The sequence below is a fragment of the Lepidothrix coronata genome, unplaced genomic scaffold (genome assembly GCF_001604755.1).
Source record: "Lepidothrix coronata isolate B3197 unplaced genomic scaffold, Lepidothrix_coronata-1.0 Scaffold3, whole genome shotgun sequence".
Lineage (NCBI taxonomy): Eukaryota > Metazoa > Chordata > Aves > Passeriformes > Pipridae > Lepidothrix > Lepidothrix coronata.
In genome coordinates this window covers 7,215,381-7,229,559 of record NW_016690183.1, presented here as the reverse complement: position 1 = coordinate 7,229,559, position 14,179 = coordinate 7,215,381, and the positions used below count along the sequence as shown (strand labels likewise).

The 14,179-nt window shown below is 39.7% G+C and overlaps 1 protein-coding gene across 9 annotated transcripts in view; it reads right to left on the bottom strand.

Moving 5' to 3' along the window:
* Positions 1-14,179, bottom strand: part of HECW1 (HECT, C2 and WW domain containing E3 ubiquitin protein ligase 1) — a 267,082-nt gene that overhangs the window by 35,489 nt on the left and 217,414 nt on the right. For all 9 annotated transcript variants that reach the window (XR_001876166.1, XM_017823131.1, XM_017823109.1 and 6 more), the window contains 7 exons: positions 12,768-12,873; positions 12,469-12,565; positions 10,383-10,466; positions 9,273-9,382; positions 6,972-7,092; positions 5,483-5,596; positions 2,505-2,657 (listed from right to left, as the gene is read on the bottom strand). Coding sequence is in view for 8 of the 9 variants with exons in the window: in XM_017823131.1 (XP_017678620.1) it covers positions 2,505-2,657; positions 5,483-5,596; positions 6,972-7,092; positions 9,273-9,382; positions 10,383-10,466; positions 12,469-12,565; positions 12,768-12,873 (785 nt within the window). In the remaining variant the exon portion in view is untranslated. The remainder of the gene's footprint in view (positions 1-2,504; positions 2,658-5,482; positions 5,597-6,971; positions 7,093-9,272; positions 9,383-10,382; positions 10,467-12,468; positions 12,566-12,767; positions 12,874-14,179) is intronic.

Sequence of the window (14,179 nt, the reverse complement as noted above, 5' to 3'; positions counted from 1 at the left end):
TGATAAGCCCCCAAGCACCAAAAAGCATACAGCTGAAGAAATCTGCAAATCTAAACCAATTGAGATTGTGTGGTTTTCATGACTGACATCAGACTTCAAGCTTTGAAAAGACTATGAATATTAATTTTCTGTGACCCTGGAACTCTCAAGCTGCTTCATCTGTGTTAACTGGCGCTTCATAACAGATTTGAGAACTGGAAGATAATCTTTATTTTTTGTATGTTAGAGGGAGGAGGCTCTGCTGGAATCACATCAACAAGTAAATCTGAGAAACAGAAGTTTTAGCACTGATTTTGATGAGAATGAAGTTGGAGAAAGACTGAGAAAATCATAAAACCTCATTCCTTGTGAACAAACAATGTCAAGCACCTTAGTACAGTGCCATTGGAGAAGTTAGCCTACAAAGCCTTTATGGGAGAGTCTTACTCTGAGTTTTAAAAAGCTTGGTCCAAATCCTATCTTAGCTGGCTGCACAGACTTCTGAATACAGTACTGCAGGGTTATACATGAACAACTGAGATCAGTCACATAGATAAGCATAACAACATTTAGAATGTCCTGATATCTACAACTCAATCATGAAACCTATTGGGCTAATTATAAAATGCTGGTCTCAGCCAATTATTTCCATAACAAGTTCAAGAAATATTTCCAAGTACTCACTGGATTGCTTATCTTTCCCTTGGGTTCTGCAATCTTGCCCTATTTACAATACTTTATGTGCAAACCTCTTCATTCATAGCATTTATTTCTTTCTGCAGGACAAAAGACTTATCTTTCTTAAAAAAAGAAAACCAAAAATGCCCAAAGGCCAAATAACATTTGTATGCAAGAAGCTGATATGTGTAGATGGAGAAATATCCCAAGTGTCTAAATGTTGCTGATTTCTGAGTTAAATGCTAACTGCCAGAGAAAATCATATTAGGTGACTTTCTGCTGTTCTATAAGCCCAGGATACATTTAAAAATCTGCCCCTTTCATGCTGAAACTTCTCAATGCACAGAAGGACAAAATGAAGGGATCAAACAAACTATATATTTTTTGCAGCAGAATTTATCACTTTAAGAAAATTGCAGCTGAACTCTTTGCAATGACAGTGTTTATAACACATAAGAGTAAGGGCCTATTTCAACTACCGCTGAGATAACATGGCAACACCATTTCCAGAGACAGAGGCCTGCATTCAGTTTGCTCACAATGTGGGCAGAATGATCTTAGGTTTGTGCCAGCCTAAGTGGTCCTCTGCCCTGAAATCAAAATACATCTCCACAAATAACGGCCTCCTAAATCAAAAGTTTACCCATGCAGTCTGGTAAGATGAACAAAGGTCAGAACATATTTCTACTTGAAAACTGGGAAGGCACCACATGTCTAATGAACAGGATTGTAGTGGGAGGTGGACAAGCTGTAAGAACTAAGCAGCTCTCTTCCTGCTCATGTCAGTAGAGAAACACTCTAATGCAAGGATCATTGTTAGCATAATGCTCCACTGCTGGAAGTGATAATACCAAAAAAATCCGAACAATTCAGAGACGATGCTAGTCCTAAGAAACGTTCTTTTTTCTCCTTCAACCTTAAAAGACATGACAGTAGAACTGTCATGCCCACTGCAAGCCAAGCATAGGAGGATCTGTTTACAAGAATAGAAGGACATGTACTATTTGCAATTTAAAAAGGGCCTGAACTGCCTTCTATTTTAAAAAAGGAGCTCTGAAAGAAGTCAGTGAGGTTGACAAAGAAAAACATCATAGGAACAAACCCACATGGCAGTGCTTCTTTGACACAATGAAATCCCACAAGGGATCAAACGATGCCCAGGGCTTGCAGCCCATGCTTTGCTGAACCACATCTGAAACTATCAAAGTGAAAACAACTCCCAAAGATAGACAGATCTGGAGGCAGATAGAAAAAATGAGGAGAACAGAATATGCTTTCAGAATTTTTGATAAAGAAACAAGATCAGCAATTTGTCTGTTTGCACATATACTTGGTGAGGCAAAGTACCTGCTCACTCTGCTGGCCTTGCCCCATACAAACAGGGACAGTCTGTCAGGGAAGAAAAAGTAAGCTGCTTTCACTGGACCTTTTTTTAAGGCCTGTGGTAGGTACAGAGAACAATATATAGCTTCCAAGTACAATGCTTCTTGATGTACAGAAAGACCATACTTACTATTCTTAGAAAGGGACCAAGGACGTGAGGTCTGCATTAAGCAGAGCTCTTTTTCCTGTCCTTTTCACATTCACACAGAAGTACACAAACATTAAATCCCAAGTAATGTGAGCAGGACATTTTAATAGCAGTACCTCATTACAACTCCTTTTTCAGAGCTTGCTCTTGTATTTACAGTTACTCCCTCTCTTCCTCTTCACAAACTACTTTCCACTTCTTCCCAATAGAAGCAATATTTACAGGTAGTCTAATCCAAACCGGCAGTTTTTGTTTTGCTTTTCCACTTTTTTAATGCTCTAAAATGATTGTTCAAGTCGGAATAAAACGTTCTTACCATTCCAGGTGATTTTCAACAAAGGCAGACATGGGGCTGATCTGTACAGTGTAAGTGTCATTGGCTGAATACTCAAACAGCCCATAATAAGGATTGAAGAGCTCCTGAGACAGAAGGAAGAAGAATTCTCGGGAGGGGCCACTGTAGTCCAACCTGGAAAGGAAAAGATAGAAAAGATAAAATGAGGCTCCTTACCATTTCAGTGAATTTCCTGGGTTTGCCTACACTGGTTGCTGTCTTAGCACAGCAGCCTGTACAATCAAGTGTTTCTAACATGGTGTATCTCTCCTCTTAAAGCTTGATCCTGAGTCCTGAACAAGTCATGATGCTGAAATTTCACCAGTATCCAGGCTGACCCGGGAGGAATCATAACTGGGACACATCCCTTATTTAGTTTGTTTTCCTTTGTTCCAAAGGCTTAACAAATCGAAGGTACAAAGCTCAGCCTTGCCTCAGCTGTGTGGCTAGCAGGGGGCTTGATTTTTTGTGAGAGTGCTTGAACTGCCTATGAACACTTGGGTTCACAGAGCAAACAGCCTGGACTGAAGCAGAAATTGCTCTTACTCTCCCACGTGCAGATGTAGCGAAATCTAGCCCCAAGGATGCTTTCTTAGCTATAGGTATATGTGTATGCTGAGCAAGACCAAGTCCCAACAGAACTGTGTCTCAAGATAAAATGATGATTCCTGAGTTGTTCTGTCCAAGCTCTTCTTTTCTGATATTTTCATGTGGTACACTTTCAGCTGTGCTTTGCTGTTGCATGAATTTGCTCTGCAGAGAGTCACCTTTTTTCCTTTTATTTTTTAAACTCCACTTTTAGATCAAGCTGTTTCCAATTACGTGAACTTGGGAAAAAAAAGCAAAACAAGACAAAGTTTCATGAATGCATAGTGCATTAAACCCATCTGTGATGTATTTATTAAAAACAGGTCATTCTCTAATACTGGTATGTAGGTTTTTCAGTCTAAAATAAACCTACAAGTAGCAATATGAAGAAATGATTTGTAGCCACATGTCATGTGCTGAAAGATTTTCTGAGGTGGACACTACTGCTTCTACTTAACAATTGTAAAGTAAGTGGAAAGCTCTGCAGCTGGATCAGAATGCCCTGTACTATGTTTGAAGTTACAGAAACCTAGGTGCAAGGGGTTGAATGACTGACTTGTGCAACCAGAAAGATGATAAAGGGCAGGCAGGCCCATCCTCCTCTGTTTTACACCTGGAGATTCAGTACTTCTCTTTTTGAGGAGCTTTAGCTCCAGTATCATGTGGTAAGACTAAAGCCATAACAGCAAAAAAGGATGGTAACAAGCCCACATGACCCACTAGTGCCAACCATGGAACAGATCTGGTTCAGTGGACATCAAAATACTGGGCAAAGCCTTATGATGTTTGGAGCAAAGAAGTACAAGCAACACCTGTCTATATTAAAAAACCTTCAAGGGGAGACCAGGTATTGCATTTCTGGGCAACACATTAACTCATCATAAAGCCTTCATTTTCAATGTCCTTTTAGCTTTGAAACATGTGGGAAGCTGTGGCCATACAGCATCACATGGCCATACAGCATCAACTCCTCTTTTCAGTAGGGAATTGGTATCTTGGAGTCCCTCCAGCAGAATGTATATTAGCACTAAGCAGCAGAAACCCTGGAGGAATGTATCTTCAGATGTAAATGAAACAGTGAAGAATGATTGTATTTGCAAATCAAATGGGTTTTTAATTTCTCCTGAGGACACCATGCCACACACAGTAAAAGTTATTAGAGATGTGGGGTAAACATGACTTTGGCCAGTGTTAGCATAGTAGAACACTATTTCGAAAACACACACTCAGGTGTGCTACGTGTTTATGCTTTACTTGCAAGCCAGAGGCAAAAACAGCTGTGGAAGACGAGCTCTGTTAAATAATACTGAATCCATGGAGCATAAAAAGTAAGAATGAAAAAATCCCCTGATACTGAGGTCACTGAGTGACTCTCTTTGAGATTGGTGACTTCTGTTTTCCACCGGACCTAACACATCCCCAGACAAGCTCAGCTTGCCAGAAGCCCTTCATTTGATATGCCACCTCAGAGCTGGTAGTGTCAGCAATTGCTGGACATCCCAAGAGCTGCCTGAGATCCTTACTGTTCTGGTGCCTTTGGAACTGAAATCCTACCCATGTGGTTTTGGAAAAAAAAAAGAAACTTTACATGCAAAGCTACTGAAATACAATTTCATGCCTTTGTTATATGGAACACTGGAAACATGCACAATGGTCTTTCCATTATAAAAGTGTATCAATTAAGCCTCAAATACAATGTAGCTCTTAAGATGAGCCAGTGTGGCTTTGAAAGGTTCTGCTCACATTTTAAAACAAAAACTGGTTTTAATCATACAGGAATGGCTCATGGATTTGTAAGACTGGTAGAAAGTTTCCTGAGAAAAGGCCTTCTCAAGAGACTTCTCTTCCTTCCACCTTCCAACTGGGTGAATTAAACTGTAACAACTAAATGGCATTCATGTTTCTTACTTCAGCCAGAAACAAGAAATGCACATATGGATAACAAATGATCATTAGATGGCATGCAAAGCAAAAATTTTTGAAGCAAAACCAGATCCATTGTGAAGGCTTAGAGTAACAAAGTGGATAAAGGTCTGGTCTCTAATTATAGTCCCGAGACTGATTCAGTGTGTAAACATTGGCCTGTAGTTGCGTTTTTCCTTCCAGCCAGTCAAAATACCTATGGCAATAGATGACATTAGATTTAACCACTTAAATTGTCACTTTTAGACATCTAGATGGAAGGTGTTATAGGAAAACGAAGCATTATTGTTATTGTTATTTTTAACAAATGTTTGAGTTAAGATGAATCACTTAGAGGCAAAACAAAACCAAAGAAACATTACATAACAAGAGAAGCTCAGCCTTAGTCAACTCAGTGTTTTGCAACATAACAGCTACTTCAAAACTGAGAGCATTTTGTGGTTCCCTACCCTTCCTCGCCAACAAACGTGACGTAGAGTTTGTTCCGCTGGAGCTCCTTGCGTGAATATGCCATTACCTGGTTGAAGGTGCCTTCCAGCAAGTGGTCACGCCGTATAATTAACCTGCGAAGGGAGGCAGAAATAAAGATCTAATGACTGAGTCTTGTGTGAACTTGTGAGGCTTAAGGTAAACAAGAGCTGCTAAAGAGAGACATTTGTTCTCAGAGAATGCAACAAAATTGCATCTGCTGGTGCATGTGCTACTTGACCATTATGGGTTTTCAGTGGGTTGTTTCATCAGGCTTTTCTATGTGCCTCAAAGGTGAATTTCTTCACAATGCCGTGATTAGGTTCAGAGCGTTGCTAAGACTCTCTGCAACAACCTCCATGTACAAAATATGGTAGAGAGGGCTGTGAGTTTCCTGTGTATATGAGGTCACAGCTATCTGGAATTGGCCCCAAATACTTTCCGGATTTAATCCAGTTAATGTCCATGGAAATACTGCTTCTGTAGCAGGGGAAGCAAAGGGAGTATCAGCCTCTGTTTATACAACACATCTCTCACTCTCCTACCAAGCTCTAAAACAACTTAATGAATTGTACTTTTAAACACCACCTGTGCAAGAAATCCTTCTTGTTCATATGTTCATGGACATTTTAAGGCAGACCTTCTAAAATATAATTCATGTCTGCCTTGGACCCACTTAGGAGGACACCAAAGATGATAACCACCGGCTAGGACTCCTGAACTCTGTAAAATTATTTTGATGATGACGTTTGCCTGAATAAATATCTTGGCTTCACACATTTTTTTCCCCACAACAGATGTCATTTGGTAGGAAGCCAACCTGACGCACAAATTCAACCAGATGCCCAGGAAATACCTTAGAAACACACAGTCCTTTGCTGAAGTTGGATAACTAGACTGAGCACAAGTAAGTACAGACTCAAAAGCCAACTAACAAGATGTCTGGAAAACAAACCCCACAACCAAATCACAGAGATCCCCAAAATACAAGAAGAGTGGTAGAAATCTCTCTAGTTCAAATCCAGGAGGCTACTGACACAAAGAACGATTGGAAGTTAAACCTGCATGTACAGACTAAGTTTTGCAGGGTCATATTCTGGTCCTGAGTTATACTGGCATGTAGATGCAAAGACTTTAGAGTCAATCCATCATTACAATTATATAGCTGTTGCTAATATGTGGTGGATGTTTGCCTAAACAGATGATTTCTCCCACTAGCAAATCACAGGTATTTGACATCCCTGTTAAATAGGTAGGAAACAGGAGTGTGAGAGAATTTGAATCTATAAGAAATAACCTCCACATAAAAGCCTCTTGAAGGTCACTTTTTTGCAGATCTTATCCTGCCCTGGTGGTTCATGTACAAAATACAACCTCCAGTGTCTTTTCCATTCCCTATCACTGTCTTAACGAATAATGACAAAGAACAGTCTATGTTAGACTATTTAAGTGATTTGTTGTAATACTCACTTAATTTTACCTGGACCTTGCCCATACCCTTTGGCTTCAAGTTTTCGATAGAAATTGCGCAGCTTGGCTTCAAAGTCCCTCCTGTATGGAGAAGGTGCTCTTGCACTTGCTCTCTGCAGCCCTGAAGGGAAAATGAACAGCATCATAAGGTGTAAGGGGCTTTACAGTTTTCCAAATCATGCAGCTTATGTTTCCAGACAGAACTGGCTAATAAATTTGATAGGAACTTTTTAAAGGTATACAGTGTACTCAGGATTATTTTTGTTTTGGCATCAATGGAGTTGTAAATTCCTATAATTCAGTGATTGCAATGACTTCCAGGGGCTGCACCTTCTTCACTAAAAGAACTGTTAAGCTCACCTTGTGTGTGCCTTGTGTTGCCTCAGCCTTTAACTGTGATTGATCTCAAAGGAAATTCAAGGATCAGAAAGGCATGAGAAAGACTGACATGCCTTACTGCCACTCATGGTCAGTGGCATTCAGGTTTTCTTTCCCTTTTTCACTTTTAAGAGATCTCTCTCCTCTGCACTGTATAGGTGATCTCCTTACTTGGCAGGATTAAACCTCTGGAACTCAGAGCAATGCTTCTCACTGGAGCCTAGCACCCTAGACAAGCTGGGAATCGGGTTTCCTCTGCGTCAATCTGACTGTATATGAAACATTTCCAGCTATCAACACCACACGCCTTTGTGGAATCGAGAAAAATATCTGTCAGTAAGAAATACTAAATTTCCCTATTATGATTCACACATACAACAGATTTTTTAGCAGTTTGGGACCTGCTTTGTATTGAAGGCTGCATTCTCAAAGTATCTGATTATTCCTTTTGCATAAACAAGTGCCATGCCACAAAGGGTGAAAGAATGGATCCATGAAATCCCATTTCTCTATCTCACTACAGAAGACAATAAGAACAAGACCTTTGATGAGAAATCTGGCAGCAAATGCTCCTCAGGAAGTTAAAAAAAATCATCACTCTTAGTGGGAGCCCAATGTATCGTGGTTGCCAGGATGGAAGGACATTACTAACTGTCTCTGCTAGTAAAACAGAAAGGCATATTTACACACAGTGTAAAGAGAATCCCTTGTGAAACCTCTTTCTTCTGCTGGAATTTCCCACACACCCCTTCCACCTGGACATAAGAGAATGGGTGTTCTCCTGGGCTCTAAAACCAGTGACAAAAATAAGCAAGCAGACGGTATGTTGCCAGGAATGAGTGTTTTCACAAGAACAGGTAGAGATCAGAGCAGATCTTTTAACAGTTTCCTAAGCCACATTTGTGCCAAATACTTAACATTTTTGTCCTGTAGGAAACTTGTTTATGATCTGTCCTGATGTGGAGAAGGGGAACTGTATTAACAATGGTGGTAAAACTCATCAATATGAACAAGACATTCTGACAGAACACTGTCCTCCTATAGACAGAGGTTCAGCATTTAACTTCTTCACATCAAAAAAACTTTTAATTTTCCACAGCCACATCCAAGATTTGAATTTCTCTTGTCCATTAATTTTGTTTGAAATCAGATAATTTAAATGAATGTTCAAAGAAGCTCAGTCAAAAATGGATTTCTTCAGATCACATTTCTGTCGATTCTCTCAAAATGGCCACTGGACACAGCCATGCGGTGAGACCGTGGTGGGGGCTGTATATCTTGGCAAAAGGGAGGCATTAGCTCCTCAAATTTCTATAGCATAAACAATAACTACAGAGACATAGCACAGCTGGAAATAACCTTCTCAGACAGCATGTCTTCCTGGAAAATATGTTTCCTGTCAAACCTAAGTTAATGGGCTCAACACAGGAGGTCAGAGTAGATGACGAAGATGATCCCACCAGCTCCTAAAACAGACGCACCTTGGGGAAAAGAGAAGTTTTTATAACACTGAGCAGAGGAGACTGAACTTTACAGGGGTACTGAAGTATTGCAAAACACCTTTAATTCGGAAGATGCACTTTGCTCCTGTCACATAATATGAATGTGCTTCCATGTCAATGAGTTATGCTTGGAGTACATCGTTCTCTTACCCTAATCCTTTCCAACTACATCAAAAGCAGGAAAATACCTTCTTTCATTTGGACAACTTCTGATCCCTGTGTTTCATCTACCACTAACATTTCAGCAGATATATAGGAGCACTGGTAACTGATCCAACAAAAAAGCAGCTGGGTCATATTTGGAATGGTCCCTGGAATTAGCAAGCTGGCAGCTGATACTGGCTCTAAATTTGCCTTTTATTATTTACTAGGAGAAATACCAAAAATGCAAGATTTTGTCTTTATTTCCCAACCTCCTTACCTGGGGAATTTTGGGGTGATGAACAGGGTGAGCAGCGAGGAGAGAAACTGTAACCAGGATGGAAGGCAGCCTGCAGTGGTATGTAGGACATAATATCCTCTTCAAAAAGGCTGCATGGAGAAAGTCATAGGGAGAGATTTGGTTCACATTCATCACATGAAGGAATGTAAATATGCATAATGGTGCAAGTCCACTATGTCGTAAGTTTGGGTGCATCTCTGAACTCATGGATTCAAAAAATCCACAGGTTTCCCAAATATGTCCCAGTCACCAGTAACGAAGAACAAAATGAATGTTATTAGATGTTTTATGCTAACAGTGGCTCAGCCTACTGACAGAGAGCAAAGATGTGAGGCTATGTTCTAAACAGGAGCACCTCCAACATGTTAGCAGTGAGAAGTAAAGATACACACATCTGTCTCCCAGGCTGTTTTTCTTGGGTCGTACGCTTTCATACAGCTCAGTGCTTTGACCGTTCAAATTAAATTGATGGGAATAAGCTGTAAACTTCTAGTATTGAGCAGTGCTATTACAGCATACCACAACCACCTGGGTTATGCAACATTCTCCATGTAAGACCAAAACAATGAAATAAGTCCTTATCTGTGCTGAGGAAAAGTAGCTAGGACCTAAAGACCAAGCTCTCTGGTTCCAATAAAAACCGAAGCCTTATCTACATTACCCAGACAATGCTCACTGCATTGAGTTTTCATGCATGCATGGGCAGCACTGCTGCAGTAAAACTAGCAATTTCATGAGCAGCTACATTATTGTACTGAGAAAGACAAGGGGTTTTTTTCCCTTTTCTTTTTAAAAAAAGAAACAAGATTTTTTTTCCATTAAAAGGAAACATTTTGACCTGATTCTTTTTTATCTGCTACCTCATGGTAACAGCTATACTGACTGAGCTGACTGGGATGGAGTTTACTGTACTGATGGATGCTTCCTTCCAGGAAGTACAAATTGGCAGATATACTATGGCTGAATTATTCTGGATGGCTGTCAGCATGACCTGATTTAACAAAATCTTTTCAATTATGCTGAGAAAGAGCCAAATAGCTTCTGTGGTACTGTAAGTAATGACATCATGCTATTGATCAAATTGATTACCTCAGCAGAATTACTAAATCTGCATCACAGGACAATTTTTCAAGCCCATGTGTACCCTCTGTCCGAATGTAATGGATCTTCTCCCTGTAAACATAAGTGATGTTATCGAGAAGAAAGAAAAAAAGAAACAGAAAAACCCCATGCCATTATCATGGCATGAACTATGCATAGAGTTTTTATTCCTTGGTATTTTGCCAATTCCTGTTTATCTCCTTACAAAAATGGCAAACATCTTATATGCCTGATTCATTTTCTAATCTTACTAACGTAAAATTGCGAAAAAAAAAAATCTACTCCTGTCACTCAGTTCACTGATCCAAAAGCAAGAGATTTTGTGCTGTATTTTAGAAAACAGAATAATGCTTAGTCCTTCGAGTTCATGTGTAAAAATCAGGTCACCGACAGCAGACTTTCTGTTTAAGTCTACAACTAACTTTTGTTAACAGAATTTCCAATAATACCACTTCCTTTCCTTCCATCAGTTTTATCTGGCAAATAACTCTCTAACATATACTTGATATGAATTGATCACACAGAGATTATACAGTGTAAACATATGTTACATGTGTAAAATTATACATTTTGCTAATAACGAGCGGGAAACATAGGATAGGACTCTATCAAAAGATTAGGATTATGGAAGATACATATCTACACCCCAGCCTGTCAGTGTGTTTCTAAAGCATTGCAGTGTTCAAATATATTTATTCTAGTATCAAGTCAAAATATTCTACCTCAAGACAAGGATGTGCTTCAGTACCTTGCTGAGTGGGGCTGCAATGTGTGGCAGAATCAAGCTCTGTAAAAGATGGGCATTTGCCTCCTAGGAGTTTGGTAAATACCTGCTGTATGAGCATTAGACAATAGATTGGGATCACTCCTGACCCAAAGTATAATCATAGGCAATGACCTGGAGGCAAAGGGCTCAATATCCTGTTACAAATCTCATTACACACTGGCTAAGCTGTCTAGTCCTTATCACTAGTCAATTTTTTTCTCTGCTCAGAAAGAGATAAAAGCATCATCTCTTCTCTGAGAAATGAGAATTCAAACTACGGCTGAGAAAAAAAAATAGCCCGGAATAATTTGACGGTGAAGATGAAAAATTCTTAGTTACAGAAATGTACATCCTAAATACTGAGTGCATTTTTCATTCTGTCTCTCTCATTTTATTTGAACGTATCAATTCCTCCAGGAAGGAAGTCTAATCCTTACACCCAAAGAACTCTTTGGCCCTCACAGGTAAACAATGTGTCAGTAAGGCTACCAGCAGAACTTTCTGCACTGCAGGAACTTGAAGGTACTCCTTCCCTTCTTCAGCAATCCTGTAGCTGTGCTTCTTACTGCACAGTACAAACTAAAATCTTGGTCAAACTCTTAGCTGGTGCATATTGGCATTGCTGAGACTGATTAACACCAGCTTAAGTTCTTGGACAAAACAATTAATTCAAACTTTGGAATTCGAATGAGTTTAAATTGTACTGGCAATTGGTTCTGCTTTTTTCATTTTTGAAAAAATCTAATATGAAAGAAACAGGTATAAAAAAAGAAAGATACAATTTAACTACTTTGGAAAGGACTACCACTAAGTCAAGTGAAAAAGATTAGACAGGAGTACAATACACTTCATAATAATGCTCCTTTTTATTCATAAAATCTAGGGTGACTATGTCCATGATATGGGTTTAAATCCAACCACGAAGTAAAACCACTGGTTCTGCTGGAGTTACTGGAGTTTTGCTGCTGACTTCCATCCAAACATAATTATAATTCTATCTTCTGAAAAGCAAAGTGATAACTGTAGGTGAGGACAGAGTTTCTGCCATTCAGTAATACTAAGAATAGAGACTAGATATGCCACTATTTGCCTGTAGTTATTTTGGTTCTTCTTACTTCTTGAATGTCTATGGAAAATAACTACAGTAACTACATGGATCCCGGTGGTCCACACCTACTCTTTAATGGTGACAGTTCCATACGGAGCCCAAGTTCATCTTTTGTACCACAGTTACTAGAAGTTGGTTTTCCCCACTACAAGAAATCTTTCCTGGAACTTGGTTTCAGCAGTCTGGAAAAAAAGCAGTACCTGAGTGCATGGTTTCTGGCCAAGCTGGGCTGACGCTCCTGCAGCATCTCAAAAATGTTGGGTTGGCGTAAAAATGCAACAATCTTGTCATTGTAAGCTGGAAAAGGAAAAAAAACAAACCTGAGGCTTTATTTACCTTTGAGGAAGCCCGGTCACATCACCATTATTCTGCAGGGGCACACTGACCTCGCTGCCAGTGAGGCATAGGGCAACATGAAGCAGTATGTGTGGTTGATGAAAAGTTGTAAAAAGCACTTTTGTGAGCACTGCTTTGAGAAGAAAAGAGAGAATTGGCTTACCCAGAGGTAATGCCTCATGATGGTGCTGGTTTCGAATAGCTGTTACAAGACTATTGCCTGGTCTGGCCAACAGGGTGACTCCTCTGTTTCGAGAGACTTCAGAGGCCTACAACACCGGAGGAAAGGAAAAGAATGATTAAAATTGACCAGCGCTATCACATCAGTCAGTTAAAAGGTTTCTTATCTTCTGTGACCTTCAGAATGGTCCATGATGCTGACTGAATGACAGAAAGCATGCATGAAAATTACAGCTTTATACTATAGTCAAATTAAAAAAGCTAAGTAATCCTGTGTTTCCAGATGGAGATGCACCATTATCCACACCTATTGCACCTCTTTGATGCTGCAGTGAAGGCACCAGAATCCAGAAGTAAATGCAAGCTAATGAAGGTATTGCAGTGATGGAGTTCTCTGGTTCAATGAAAATAAAATCTCTGTAATATTATACAGTCTCGTGTTCTAGCATAATTGCATTTACTTCAAGGTTTTTACAGCCATGTTAATTTGAAAAGAGAAAAAACCAATAACACTGCAACATGTTCATTCAGCATTGTTGAAGGGAAATTTAATACTGGAAATAATATGAGGAAGGTATATCTATGCAGTTTACAGGACAGAAAAAGGCTGTATCATCCCAAAAGCAGGTTGCTTAACATGCACAACCAGAAATAGAATTTGAATTGTATACACTGAAAAAAAGAATATAATCTAAAGAGCTGATAAAAGGAATAGGAAGAAGGAAATTTATCACTGCCCCTTAATTGAGGTACCTAAAGAAAGCCACTGTTCTAAACATTCTACCTAGTGAAGGGAAGCAGGAAGGCAGATACACTGAAAGACAGGTAAAAAAGTTTTGAGGATATTATGTGAGGATATTAAAAGCCAAACAGTGAGGTCTGGCAATCTTCAGTAAGGCATTGCTGGGTAACTCTCTGGGGACTTGTGCAAACTGAGGAGAACCCACCTGCCTCTAATCTTCCTCCAGAATACGACCATGGTGAACCCAAGAGAAGAATGATAGAACGGTTTGGGTTGGAAGGGACCTTAAAGACTATCCAGTTCCAACCCCTCTGTCATGGGCAGGGACAACATTCTCTAGACCAGATTGCTCAGGCTCCCTCCAACCTGGTCTTAAGCACTTCCAGGGATGGCACATCCACAACTTCTCTGGGCAATCTGTTTCAGTGTCTCACCACCCTTATAGTAAAGAATTTTTTCTTAACATTTGCTCTAAACCTAACCTCTTTCAGTTTAAAGATATCCCCCCTTTTCCTGTCACTTCAGTGTAAGTACAGCCTGTATCAGGACAAGATGCATTAGGAATTCCAATTGACACTCTACTGGGCTAATAGCTGCTCCTTTCTCACTGCACAAATTGTAGTACTTGGCAACCGCTTCAGGAAGAAATTGCC